This window comes from Acanthamoeba castellanii (assembly GCF_000313135.1).
Source record: "Acanthamoeba castellanii str. Neff unplaced genomic scaffold scf7180000084669, whole genome shotgun sequence".
NCBI lineage: Eukaryota > Discosea > Longamoebia > Acanthamoebidae > Acanthamoeba > Acanthamoeba castellanii.
The window spans coordinates 298,388-311,983 of NW_004457554.1; the positions used below are offsets into that span (position 1 = coordinate 298,388).

At 60.8% G+C, this 13,596-nt stretch overlaps 4 protein-coding genes across 4 annotated transcripts; 3 read left to right on the forward strand and 1 right to left on the reverse strand.

The window, feature by feature from the left end:
* Positions 1 to 1,925: 1,925 nt before the first annotated feature.
* ACA1_113500 (uncharacterized protein) lies at positions 1,926 to 3,983 on the forward strand (the record flags this gene model as incomplete). Its single annotated transcript, XM_004342066.1, has 1 exon — positions 1,926 to 3,983. The coding sequence occupies one exon, from the start codon at positions 1,926 to 1,928 to the stop codon at positions 3,981 to 3,983; it is 2,058 nt and encodes a 685-aa protein (XP_004342115.1).
* Positions 3,984 to 4,566: 583 nt separating this feature from the next.
* Positions 4,567 to 9,495, forward strand: ACA1_113510 (Adaptin domain containing protein; the record flags this gene model as incomplete). Its single annotated transcript, XM_004342067.1, has 14 exons — positions 4,567 to 4,859; positions 5,078 to 5,125; positions 5,207 to 5,450; positions 5,538 to 5,717; positions 5,855 to 5,948; positions 6,090 to 6,142; positions 6,422 to 6,661; positions 6,785 to 7,015; positions 7,122 to 7,323; positions 7,515 to 8,138; positions 8,357 to 8,640; positions 8,739 to 8,947; positions 9,052 to 9,176; positions 9,350 to 9,495. The coding sequence occupies 14 exons, from the start codon at positions 4,567 to 4,569 to the stop codon at positions 9,493 to 9,495; spliced, it is 2,973 nt and encodes a 990-aa protein (XP_004342116.1).
* A 119-nt stretch (positions 9,496 to 9,614) lies between these two features.
* ACA1_113520 (Oraov1 protein) lies at positions 9,615 to 10,268 on the reverse strand (the record flags this gene model as incomplete). Its single annotated transcript, XM_004342068.1, has 2 exons — positions 9,615 to 9,935; positions 10,008 to 10,268. 2 exons carry the CDS (start codon positions 10,266 to 10,268, stop codon positions 9,615 to 9,617), a joined length of 582 nt encoding a protein of 193 aa, XP_004342117.1.
* A 392-nt stretch (positions 10,269 to 10,660) lies between these two features.
* On the forward strand, positions 10,661 to 12,387 carry ACA1_113530 (isopentenyltransferase; the record flags this gene model as incomplete). Its single annotated transcript, XM_004342069.1, has 8 exons — positions 10,661 to 10,792; positions 10,972 to 11,132; positions 11,183 to 11,213; positions 11,299 to 11,428; positions 11,608 to 11,683; positions 11,801 to 11,876; positions 11,951 to 12,009; positions 12,069 to 12,387. 8 exons carry the CDS (start codon positions 10,661 to 10,663, stop codon positions 12,385 to 12,387), a joined length of 984 nt encoding a protein of 327 aa, XP_004342118.1.
* Between the last annotated feature and the right edge of the window lie 1,209 nt (positions 12,388 to 13,596).

Genomic DNA, 13,596 nt, shown 5'->3' on the forward strand with positions numbered 1-13,596 from the left:
AAGGACTCGTAGAACTTGTCGAAGTCCTCCTTCTTCTCGGCGATCTCGTTGAAAAGCTCGATGCACTTCTTGACGAGGTTCTTGCGGATGACCCGGAGGATCTTGTTCTGCTGGAGCATTTCGCGCGAGATGTTGAGCGGCAGATCCTCGGAATCGACGATGCCGCGCACGAAGTTGAGCCACTCGGGGATGAGCTCCTCGCAGTTGTCCATGATGAACACGCGGCGCACGTACAACTTGATGTTGTTGAGCTTCTTGCGGGTCTCGAACAGATCGAAGGGCGCGCGCTTGGGGACGAAGATGATGGACTTGAACTCGAGCTGGCCCTCGACGGAGAAGTGCTTGACGGCAAGGTAGTCCTCCCAGTCGTTGGTGAGGTTCTTGTAGAAGGTGCGGTACTCGTCGTCGGTGACGTCCTGCGGGTTGCGCGTCCAGATGGGCTTGGTCTTGTTGAGCAGCTCCCACTCCTGGTAGGTCTCCTTGACCTTCTTGGTCTTCTTCTCGCCCTCCTTCTTCTCCTCGCCCTCCTCGGTCACCTCCTCGATCTTGGGCTTCTCCTCCTCGCCCTCCTTCTTCTCCTCCGTCGCCTCCTCCTCCTCCTCGACCTCGGTCTCCTTGGTCTTGTCAACCCACAGCGAGATGGGGTACTGGATGAACTGCGAGTGCTTCTTCACCAGATCCTTGATGCGCCTCTCCTCGAGGTACTCCATTTGATCCTCCTTCATGTAGACCGTGATCTTGGTGCCGCGCTTGAGCGGCTCGCCCTCGGTGTCCTTGCGGATGGTGAACGAGCCACCGGCAGCCGATTCCCACACGTACTGCTCGTCATCGTTGTGCTTGGTGGTCACCACGACGCGATCGCCGACCAGGTAGGCCGAGTAGAAACCCACGCCGAACTGACCAATCCTGGAATTCGCCGGCACAAGCGATGGTGGTTTGTAACGATTAGTCCGCAGATTCGAATTTCATTTGTGTAAACAAATAGCGATGCCTTGTCCGAAAAAACCAAATGGATTGAGTACGTACATGGACACGTCAGCGCCAGCCTGAAGAGCCTCCATGAAGGCCTTGGTGCCGGATTTGGCGATGGTGCCGAGGTTGTTCACCAGGTCGGCCTTGGTCATGCCGATGCCGCTGTCGATGATGTGGATGCACTTGTTCTCCCTGTCGGGCACAAGGTGAACGTAGAGCTCAGGGTTGGTCTCGAGGGCCGCCTTGTCGGTGAGGCCGATGTAGCGGATCTTGTCCAGAGCATCGGAAGCGTTAGAGATGAGCTCGCGCAGGAAGATCTCCTTGTTCGAGTAGAACGTGTTGATGATGAGATTGAGCAGCTGGTTGATTTCAGCCTGGAAGGCGAACGTCTCAACATTGTCGTCGGAAGACATGATGCTGTGCGATGTGGTGAAGCGAGGTGAAGAAGGAGGAACGGCTTGCGTCAAAACACAACAAAAAGACAGCTACCCCAGAGTGAACACGAAGACAGCTGCGAACGGACTTTGCTGCCTTTCGTTTTTTCAGGAATCGAACTTTCACCGCCACTACACCCGAAATCTGGCTGTATTTTCGACAACATGGAGAGACGAAATTTCGAATTGCTGCCCTGTCACGTCGCGGTGGCCAAGAAGAGGGGAGGGAACGAGCGAGAACACGGGAAAGGCGTACCGTCAGGTCAGGATCCATTTGAGCACGAAATTCCGAACGAAAAAGGGCAGCAACCAGTTTGAATGTGTCCAGTTGTAGCCGGACCCGATCCCCTGGATCACCTATAAATGCCGGCCGCTGGCCGCCATAGAGCCATTCAACCACAACAAGCAGCGGCACTCACACCAACCAGCAGCACCGCTTACAACACTTACAACAGCAACAGCTCCTTCCTACCCACCACCACCACCCACTCACCACCACCCACTCACCACTAGCACAACATGGCCGACCAAGTGCCCTCCAACGCCGAGATCCAGAAGACCGCCGAGAGCGTCAAGCAGGAGATCGAGGTCACCAAGATGGAGACCGAGGGCCTCACGGGAGTGGGCGAGAAGCTGCTCGATGACGCCACCAAGGTGGTCGACAGCGCCGAGCGCCTCGTGCTTGAGAAGAACCAGGGCGACAAGCTGCAGAAGCTGGCCAAGGAAGGCGAGAAGGCCGCCGAGGAGCTCAAGGAGCAGGCCGAGCGACTCAAGCGCATGCAGGCCGACACTATCAACCAGATCGACTCGGACCGCATCAAGGACCTGGCCAACCGGCTCATCGAGACGGCGCGCCTGGCCGGCATGGAGATCATGTCGTCGCCCAGCTTCCGCCAGACCATCAACGACATGGTGAACCTGCTGGGCGACATCGTCTCCGACTCGGTGCAGGACACCGGCAGCAGCACGGGCTCGGGCGCCATGGCCATCGACACCACGCGGCTCGAGGAGAAGGCCAAGGGCACGGCGCGCGAGCTCAAGGAATCCGAGTCGCTGGGCGAGGCCAAGGCCAAGGCCCAGCGGGCCGCCGGCGAGGCGCAGGCCGCCGCGCGGGACCTGGCCGGCCGGGCGCAGGAGAAGGCGCAGGCCGTGACGGGCGAGATCCAGCAGCGGGCCGAGAAGCCGGCGCAGCGCCTGGCGCGGGGCGAGGGCGAGCAGACACAGAACCTGAAGGAGACCGTCGAGGGCGCCGTCAACCCGGTGCTCGAGTCGGTGGGCGCCGGCAAGCGGGTCAAGATCAGCAAGGCCCAGCTGGACAGCCTGTGGGGCCGGTTCGTGGCGCTCATGCGCGAGATCACCGAGCGCGAGCGGAGCAAGCGCGTGTTCAACGGCCTCCTGGAGCTGCTGCGCCTGGTGCGCGACCAGGCGCGCGAGGTGGCCGAGCAGACCGGCGAGCAGGTGCAGGACGTGGGCGACGAGCTGCGCAACAGCAAGCACCTGCGCCGGTGCCTGCAGCTCTCGCGCGAGCTCTTCGAGTCGTTCACCAACAAGAAGCTCGACAAGCTCATCCTCAACACCAACGGCATCATCGAGATCATCAACCGCGACCCGGCCGTGCGCGCCTACTTTGACGACCTGCGCGACTACATGGCGCGCATCCTCGAGCACCCGGAGCTGCTCAACGACGACGCCGCCATCGAACGCGGCCGCGGCCTCATCGAGCGCGGGCGCGAGCTGCACGAGGAGAAGCTGTACGGCCACGTGGCCATGATCTCGCGCGAGCTGCGCGGCATCGTCGAGTCGGTGGAGCAGGACCCGGCCACGATGCGCCTGCGCGAGGCCATGCGCACCCTCGTGGGGGACCTCATGCTCGACGCCTCGGGCAACTTCGTGTACAAGCCCGAGGTGCTCGACCAGCTCAAGGTCATCATCGTCAACTCGGTCGTGGAGCGCCTCAAGGTGCCCCTGCCCACCATCAGCGTCGAGGGCAAGGACTTGGACTTTGAGGTGTCGGGCCTCGTGCTCAACGTGAGCGACGTCATCCCGGAGCGCGTGCTCATCGAGAGCCGCGGCAAGGTGCTCCTCGACCCCAAGCAGATGGAGATCGAGGGCGCCGCGCACGGGCTGCGCATCACCATGAACAACATCAACATCCACATGCCCGACGCCCACCTCTGGTTCCGCCGCAAGTCCTTCCCCAAGGTCGAGGACGAGGGACGCGCCTCGCTCGACGTCGGCGGCCGCGGCCTCGACCTCATCATCACCCTCCGCACCCTCGCCAAGCCCCCCAACTTCTTCCGCGTGCAGCAGGTCGAGTGCAACGTCCACAACCTGGCCCTCTCGCTCAGCGACACCCGCCACGACTTCCTCTACAACTCGCTCCTCAAGATGTTCTCCGGCACCGTCAAGAACGACATCGAGTCCGCCATCGAGGACAACATCCGCGGCAACCTCGATCAGCTCAACGTCCTCCTCAAGCACCAGTGGGAGAAGGCACAGCTCTCCGGCCAGCCCCTCCAGGAGTCCATCCGCGCCGGCGTCGAGAAGGTCCAGAAGACCATCGGCACCGTCGTGTAAGCAACACCACCACCACCAACCCCACCCACCAGTCCTCTCTCTCTCTCTCTTCTCCCCTCGATGCGAGATCAGCATTGACTCTCGAAGGAATACAGTCCTCCTTCTCTATTCATTTTTGGCCAACCGTGTTCTTGTAGACAAACCAGCACGCGCACTACACTGTTGTTGGGGCAGCCTTCGAAGTGGAAAAGAGTGTCTGTGGGCGGTGCTGCTGCCGGCCAGGCCCGCCTTCACGCCAGGAAGGCCAACGCGGACCACTCTAAGGCCCAAGCAGCGCGCCCCTTTCTACCCCTTTCTTCTTCTTGTTCGGGGTGTGGGATTTGCGAGGAAAGAAGGATGGGATGGGGGCAAAAGGGGCACCGGACGGTGACGTACGTACGAAAGCCTGGCCGTACGTGCCCCCTTACCTTTCGTTTCGTTTCGACTTTTGTTTTCATTTGTTTTTTGTTCTCTAATTTTTCGGACCCTCGTTTCCCTTTTTTGTACCCAGGTGCTGGCTCTTCGCCCTTCGCCCCCCCCACCACCCAAGAAGAGGAGTAGGAGGAGAAGAAGTAGTAGTAGAAGAAGGGAGGAGATCACCACCATGGACGGGCCGTGCACTCTACTCATCCACTCGGACAAAACACAGCCGCTCAGTGCGGCCGACATCAAGGGCCAACTCCAGAATGGCACCCTCGCGCAGCGGCTGGAGGCGATGAAGCAGACGATCCAGCTCACCGTGAATGGGGACAACATGGCCGGGATCTCCATGGCCATCTTCCAGTCCATCATGCCGCTCAAGGATCACATGCTCAAGAAGCTCGTTCTGCTGTACCTCGAGGTGTGCGAGAAGACCAGCCGCGATGGCAAACTGCTTCCCGAGATGATCCTCGTATGGTACCGGATCCTCTCCTCTCCCCTTCCTCTCCTATGGGATGGCTGGATGGCCATCCGATGGGATGGACCCCCCACCAGCCACCAGCCACCAGCCACCACCAGCCACCACCAGCCACCACCAGCCACCACCACCAGCCACCACCAGCCACCACCACCAGCCACCACCAGCCACCACCAGCCACCACCAGCCACCACCAGCCACCACCAGCCACCACCAGCCACCAGCCACCACCAGCCACCAAGGTGGAGGAGAGGGCGGGAGAACCGTCGGTTGTGCATTGTCGTGTCCCCCTGACCTCCTTGTTCTCCTTGTTCTTTTATCTGGCGGCGGGGGGGACACCTGCCAGCAACGCCCTCCGGAACGACCTCAACCACCCCAACGAGTACATCCGCGGGTGTGCTCTGCGGTTCGTGTGCAAGCTCAAGGACGTCGAGCTGCTGGAGCCGCTCGTGCCCTCGGTGAAGAACAACCTGGACCATCGCCACACGTACGTGCGCCGCAACGCCGTCCTCGCCATTTTCAGTCTCTACCGAAGCTTCGACTACCTGCTGCCCGACGCCCCCGAGATCATCTTCAACTTCCTCCAGAAGGTCAGTGATGTGTCGTGTGTGTCGTGTGTCGTGTTTCTCACGCGGGTGCGATGCGTTGTTGGGCGTGCGCGTGTCTTCCTGGCCCAGGAGGGGGATGCCTCGTGCCAGCGGAACGCCTTCCTCATGCTCCTCAACTGCGCCCAGCCCAAGGTGGTGGAGTACCTGGAGACCATCACGGCCGACCAGGTGCTCGGGTTTGCCGACACGCTGCAGCTGATGGTCATGGAGCTCATTCGCAAAGTGTGGCACAGTAAGCCCGACGCCCGGGTACGAATCGCTATTCTCTCCCCCCCCCGCACCACACACCTGTTCCCGCCTGCTTCTCTCATCGTGGGACCCTTTCTTCTTCTGGCTACCCCCCCCCACCTCTGCTCCTGCGCTCCTGCTGCTTCGGGGCACACCAGGCCAAGTACCTGCAGTGCGCCTTCACCATGCTCAAGTCGTCCACCCCGTCGGTCCAGTTCGAGAGTGCCACGACGCTCGTCAGCATGACGTCAGGTACCGCCGTTGGCTTTCTTATACCTACCTCCGCAGGCAGAGAGATTGGGGGGGGGGGCGCAATTGGCCTGGGCATCTGTGGTATCGTCACCTTGGTGGTGCGCTGACGGCAGCTTCTTCGCCCTACCGGGCCGCACGTAGCCCCGACTGCGATCAAAGCTGCCTCCATCGCCCTCATCAAGCTGCTGTGCAGTGTACGTAGTACACTCCGCCCCACCACCAGCCACCACCGCCGCACTTACTGGGGGGAGTGTAGCTGGATGGACGTACGGAGGAGGAATGTGGGCGTGCGGACATGCGTGACGCGTCGTGTGGGCGGTGAGGGCGCTGAAAAAGAAGATCGGGGAGGGGAACGGGGGGGGGGTCACACGGAGGGCACACCAGCAGTCGCGGCTGCATTGAAGGGTGTGGTGGTGGTGGTGGGTGAGCGTTATTGACTCGCTGGGCCGTCGACGTTGTGCGACCGTGTGCAGGAGAGCGACCTCAACATCAAGCTGATCGTGCTCGACCGCCTAGCCGCTCTCAAGAACGACCACCAGAAGGTGATGCAGGGCCTGATCATGGATCTGCTGCGTGCGCTCTCCTGCCCCAACATGGACATTCGCAAGAAGACGCTCGCCATTGCGCTCGACCTGGTCACCCCGGCCAATGTGGACGAAGTGGTCCTGAGCCTCAAGAGGGAGATCAACCGGGCGCAGGACGAAGACGATAAGGTCGGTGCCACGCCCCGGTGGGGGCCACCACCAATCAACCCAGCCCCAGCCCCAGCCCCGCCCCAACCCCCCAGCTAACCGATAAATGGAACTTTGTATGGTGGTGACTGGTTGGCTGCGCAGGGCGAGTACCGCCAGCTGCTGATCCGCTCGATTCACGCGTGTGCGGCGAGGTTCTCGGGCGTGGCCAGGAACGTGGTCCACATGCTCATGGAGTTCCTGAGCGACAGCAACACTCTCGCCGCCGTCGATGTCGTCACCTTCGTGCGCGAGGTCATGCAGACCTATCCCGCCCTGCGGCAAGACGTGCTCAAGAACCTCTTGAGCTACCTCAAGTCCGTCAGTTCGTCACGGGTAGGGCCACACACGACACACACGACACGACACACGACACACGACACACGCCACACCCCTCCTCCTCTCCAAGTCCTCACCCACGACGTATGCGCACACACGCCAGGTACTGCGGGGTGCCCTGTGGATTATTGGAGAGTTCTCGGTATCCTCCGAAGAGATCGACCTGGCCTTCACCATCATCAAGGAGGAGCTGGGCGACCTGACGACGGCGGGACAAGACGGCCCCGAAACGAAGGAGGCCAAGCATCAGCAGCAGCCGCCTTCGCCGCCGCAGCCACAGTGCTCGGGCAACAAGGTCTTGTCGGGTACGACTGCTCCCCCCTCGACCTCCGTGCCCCTCCTCTGTCCGTGTGGGGGGGGGTCAAGATGTGTGCAGCATGTGTTGTTGCTGTACACTCGTGGTCGTGGTAAACTGCTTTTTATCTGCTTTTCTTTGCTAACCCTCCTCCTCCTCTCTGCTGCACGGCGGCTGCGGTGCGCGCGTCTCGGCGTGCAGACGGTTCGTACGCGACGCAGTCCGCGTTCACGGAGGAGGCGGTGGTGGCGGTGGAGAATGTGGGGTCGCCGCTTCGCCATCTGATCGTGGCGTCGGGGGACTTCTTCCTGGCGTCGGTGTTGGCCACGTGCCTGACCAAGCTGGTGATCCGCTCCTACGGGGCGCCGGACATCAAGATCGCGGCCAAAAACTCGTTCTGTGTCGAGGTGCTCCTCGTCCTGACGGCCCTCCTCAAGCTCGACGACCGCCCACACGCGGCCACGCTGGAGGCCGGTGGCGGCAGGGGAGGCGGCGGCGGCGGCGGCTGTGGTCCCACAGACCCCGACTCGTACGCGCGCGTGTGCCTATGCATCAAGACGCTGGCCTCGCCGCACGTGCTGGTCTTTGGCGAGCAGGCCTTCCTCCGCGACTGCCGCGACTCCTTCGCATCCCTCCTGCTCGAGCAGCGCCGCGACAAGGAGGAGCGCGACGCCAAGAAGGAGAAAAAGGTCGAGGTCCAGGCCGACGACCTCATCTCCCTCCACCACCTCCTCCTGGGCAGCAAGCTCGCCACGGGCGACCACGGCAAGGACCTCGAGGCCATCGACCTCATCCGCGCCACGGGCTTTGTCAACGCGCCCCCCGGTACCCGCTCCCACTACACCCCACACCCCCACGAGGCCACCCTCCCACCCATTATCGCAACATCATCATCAACATCGTCACCACCACCACCACCACCATTACCATCAACATCGCACCAGCAGCAATCACCACCCATCATCGTCGTCGTCGTCGGCATCATCATCATCATTCACCAGCCGCGTCTCCACCATTCGCTAACCACCTGCATATGCCCGCAGACGAGGGCCAGCGGCTGGAGCGGCTCTTCCAGCTCACCGGTTGGTCGGACCCGGTCTACGCCGAGGCCTACATCAACGTGCAGCAGTATGACATCGTGCTCGAGGTGTTGATTCTCAACCGCACCGCCGACACACTGCAGAACGTGAGCATGGAGCTGTCCACCATGGGCGACCTCAAGCTCTGCGAGCGACCCCAAAACTACACCATCGCTCCCTTCGGTTCGGTGCAGATTAAGGCCGACATCAAGGCAAGCACCCCCGGAAGTTCTCAGCTCCGGCTTGTGGTGTGTGTGTGTGTGTGTGTGCCGTCGTGGCCACAACCCCTCTTCCCCCAAATCACCTCCTCACCTCCTCGCCTCTCGCCAATCACGCCGTGGTGCAGGTATCCTCCACGGAGACGGGAGTAATCCTGGGCAGCCTCGTGTACGACGTGGCGGGGAGTGGTGGTGACACCAACTACATCGCCCTGAACGACATCCACATCGACATTCTCGACTACATCACTCCCGCCCACTGCACCCATCCCGACTTTCGCGCCATGTGGGCCGAGTTCGAGTGGGAGAACAAGGTCGTCGTCAACACCAACTTCACGTGCGCCCCCCCACCACAAGCTAACACCACCGTGCTCCACAGATCTGTGCTCACACGGGTTCACTCTGTGTGTGCGTGTGTGTCGTGCATTGCCTTGCCTGCAGAGACCTGAATGCCTTCCTGGACCACATCCTGCAGACCACCAACATGAACTGCCTCACCCCGAAGAAGGCCCTGGAGGGCCACTGCGGGTTCCTGGCCGCCAACCTCTACGCCCGTAGCATCTTTGGTGCGTGCAGCCCCTCCCCCTCCAATATGGGTTCCTCTCTCCGAACGCTGACCAACAGCGGGAGAGCGCACCCGCCCGCTGCTGTTTCGGTGGTCGCCTGCTGACTGGCTGGCTGGCTGGATTTTGACTCTCTCTCTCTATGTGTGTGTGTGTCGTGTGTGTGTGTCGTGTAGGCGAGGATGCCCTGGCCAACCTGAGCATCGAGAAGCAGCCCGATGGCAAGGTGCAGGGCTTCATCCGCATCCGAAGTAAGGCGCAGGGCATTGCGCTCAGCCTGGGCGACAAGATCAACCTCCACCAGAACAGGCCCAAGAAGTGAAGCCCCCCCCCAAGCCTGTGGCGGTGGGTGCGCCCACGATGGGCGGCTGGCGGGAAGAAGAACGACGGGCTGCAGCACGGCGAACGGGAGGCCATGGATGCAAAATGCACTGCGTGTGATCAGAAGGCCAGCCGTGTGTTGCTGCTGCTGCTGCTGCTGGCGGAGGAGGAGGAGGGCGAGGCCGCCGGTTGGCCGTCATCGGCGGAGGGGAGGGGGGTCGCTGAGGAGGAGGTGGCGGCGGCGGCGGTGGGGTAGCCGGGATAGCGTGCCCATGCGGGCGGGGCCTTGAGGAGAGAGGCCGTCTGGCGGTATTTGCCGCGGATGCGGTCCAGCAGCTCGAACAGGTCCTCCCTGGTGGGGTCTCGCGGGAACGAGCACACGAGCTCCTGCAGCTTCCCCAGAGCCTCCACCGCACGCCGATGCACGTGCTGCTTCTGCTTCTGGTGGTGGTGGTGGTGAGGCCGTGGCTGCTCCTCCTCCTGGCATCCAATTGGCGGGAGGGGCCTCTGTACCTCGTCGCCAGCTCCCTCGACTACTACTACTATGACTGCCGATGGTGGTGGTGGTGGTGGTGGGTGGAGGCAGCGCCACAAGAGGAGGTGGCCAAAGTAGAAGCCCAGCTCGTGGCCCATCTCGGCCCCCTTGGCCAGCCCCAGCTGGCGTCCGTCGTCAAAGGCCACCTGGTGGGCATTGAGGCGGCCGTTTTGCAGCCCCTCCTGCACCAGCCTGTCCTCCAGGTGGAGCAGCGCCTCGAACATGTCCCCCTCTGCCATCCGATCCGTGGGTGGGAAAAGAGGCGCAAAAAAAGAAAAAAGAAAGGAAATTTAAAGCAAGGGCTGCATTTGGTGGTAGAAAGAAAACAGAATGAAAGGGCGGGATGCATCGAGCGTGCGCACCGAGTTGACCCGCCTGCTTCCCCAGTGGAAAGATGCCCTGCCGGTTGCTGCCAGGACTGTACTCGGACCTTCCATCTCCATTTTCCTTTTTGCTGCGGGTGGTGAGTGCTCAGCAGCTGATCGGCGGGAGACGGCTGCAGCTCGAGCGTCCTCGTGTACTGGTGCTGTCGGGACCGACGGCCATCGGGAAGACCAATTTGTCGCTTGAGCTGGCGCAACGGCTCAATGGAGAGATAATCTCCGCAGATTCCATGCAAGTGTACAAAGGGATGGACGTCGGCACGGACAAAGTCAGCGCTGCCGAACGTAAGCGAATCCCGCACCACCTCATCGATCTGGTGTCGCCTCACGAAGCCTTCAGCGCCTTCCAGTTCTGGGAGCACGCACACAACGCCACACACGTGCGTGTCCCCTCTGCTGCTGCTGCTGCTGCTGCTGCTGCTGCTGCTTCCAGCCTTCACCATCACGCAGCACGGCTCACTCACTTACTTTGTCTGCTGCGGTGTGTCGTGTGTGTGTGTCATGTGTGTGTCGTGTGTGTCGTGTGTCACTGCATTTTGGACCACCGCCATCCGCATAGGACATTCTCTCGCGAGGCAAAGTGCCGATCGTGGTGGGCGGGTGTGGGTTCTACTTGAGCTGGTACCTCCACAAGACGTCCCGCCCTGACCACACCACGAAGGCCCCGCCAGAGGTCGTCCGCAAAATCAAGAAGGTCATCGACGACGACCAAGGCGACTGGTACCGCAGGTGTGCCCCCCCCCCAAACCCAATGCTCAGCAGCGCAGCAGCGCAGAGCCGTCCACATCAGCCAGCGTGGAGGTAGCTGGGCGGGTTCTTCCTCCTCCTCCTCCTCCTCCTCCTGTTAACGAGATCTCGTGAGTGATGCAGCATCGCGCGCGTGCAGGCCATAGATCCGGCGTTTGCGGCGACCATTCCCGTCAACGACCTCTATCGCATCACCCGCGCCCTCGAAATTCATGCCGTTACCGGTCTCCCGCCTTCCAGCTTCGCCTCTGAACGACTCGCTCCCTGGGGTTCCCCTCTCCCAACCCCCACCAACCCCCATCAACCCCCACCAACCCCCACCAACCCCCACCAACCAACCCGTGCCTATTCAGCACGCGCACCGCACATGTTCTCTGCCCCCCATCTCCCTTCGTGCGGGCACATGCTGGCTCTACACTGACGCATGTGCATATGAGCACGTATGCAGAAACATCGCTCGATTTCCGGTGCGTCTACTTCACAACTTCCGACTCGCTCGCTGCCAAGACGCGCATCGACCTACGGTGCGAGGAGATGGTCAGGCGAGGGTTACTTCAGGCAGGCCACCCCGCCCCTCCCCACTTCCCCCCCTCCCACTCACACAACAAACATACATAGGAGACGATGGCGCTATTGTACAGCGGACTGGAGGTGGACAGCACGCCAGCCAAAGCCATCGGCTACTCCGAGGCCATATCTTTTCTCCTCTACGCTCCGGTACGACTACTGCCCGCGTGCGCACGTATGGCGCAACGTTTATTCTTTAATATTTCTTCACCCGCCACACACAGCTAGAGCATCTGGGCGACAGCTTTACCGACTTTTTGACCATCTTTCAGAACTCGTCGAGGTAGTACATCGTGCTCCACCGAGTTTGGCCGCTGGCTCACATACAGTTGGTGGTGACAGGAAGTACGGAAGACGCCAGAAGACATGGTTCCGGCGGGAACCCCTCTTCCACCATTGGCTGTACAGGAACGAAATGGGCGTTGAGGACCAACTGCGAAGGGTGACCGACCTCTACTCCTTGCCGTTTGCAGAGTACATGGACACGTTCGATTGGGATGGCTACCTCAACAAGATGACCAAGGATTACAACCAGAAGATGCCTACCTACGCCCCCAAGTTGCAGCTGTTCTCCACGGCCTCCTCTCGAGACAGCTTTATCGCCTCTCTGGCGCCCTCCATCGCCAATCTTCGCCAGTGGAAAACGGCGCGTCCTAATTAATAAAAATAAAAATAAAAATAAAAATAAGGCCAACGCCGGACCACGTGCTCGGCAAAAACTGCCCGCGGAGTTTTGACTTAGATTTTCGGCCATCCGCCCCACACACACAAGATGCCCAGTTTTCTCGCTTGCCTTGAAAGCTGCGGACCTCGCGATCGCTCCAAAGGTCCTAAAAAGATACGGGCTTCAAGATGTGATAGGACTCAGCCCTGTAGGATGCCTAGTTGGGCCGCTAGGACCTCCCAGTTTCCGAGTCATTGGGACAATTTTTCAACGCCACACTACAAAGAACACTCGTTTTCTCACTTGCCCTCTAAGCTCCTGACCTCCCGTTTCGGTTAAAATGCGTCCCAGAGCACGGGCTTCAAGATGTGAGGGGACTCAGCCCTGGACTCAGATCTGTAGGATGCATCGTTGGGCAGCTAGGACCTCGCCGTTTTGAGGTGGAAATCTACATGGGCACAGTTTTTCTCGCTTGCCTTGTTATCTCTTGCCCTCCTGTTATGCGCACAATTGCACTGGCAAGACAGTGACCCAAAGTGTGGAACCAGTGCAGAGACGAGCACCGATACAGAGGAGATGAGTCGCCCACGGCGTTAGCCCCCGCCCTGAGACGAGCAAGAGATGAGTTGCCTCCCACCTCCGCGGTGCTCCCCGACATCTCCTCAGGAGATCAGTCGCCTGCCGCAAAAGGCGTCCGCAAGGATGTCGGGGATCACCGCGGTTACTGAACCGCCCGAGTCGTGCGGCATCTTGTAGCCCACGGTCTGATTAGTCGTCGTCCGCGACTTCCGAGGGTGATTGCGACCTCCGCGGTGATCCCCGACATCCGCGGTGGATCACGTATGTCGCGATAACCACTGTGGGCGGCACCTCATGTCTTGCTCGTCTCTCTACTGGTGCTCGTCTCTGCGCTGGTTCCACACGTTGGTCTTGTCGGTTTCCGCTTGTACAGCTAGGTTTATTCAAGTCCTCCCTGTGGAGATGAGTCCGAAACGCGTAGCACGCGTAGCACGCGTAGAACGCGATAAACGTGTTGTCCGCGCGTGAGCTACGCGTAAGCTACGCGTGAGCTACGCGTGAGCTACGCGCAATCTACGCGCAAGCTACGCGCGAGCTACGCGCCGAGAATAATAAAAAAAATCATTTTTGGGCACTGGAGCAGACCTCCAACGATTTGGTGAAAGATCGGATTTTATTGTGGGTAAA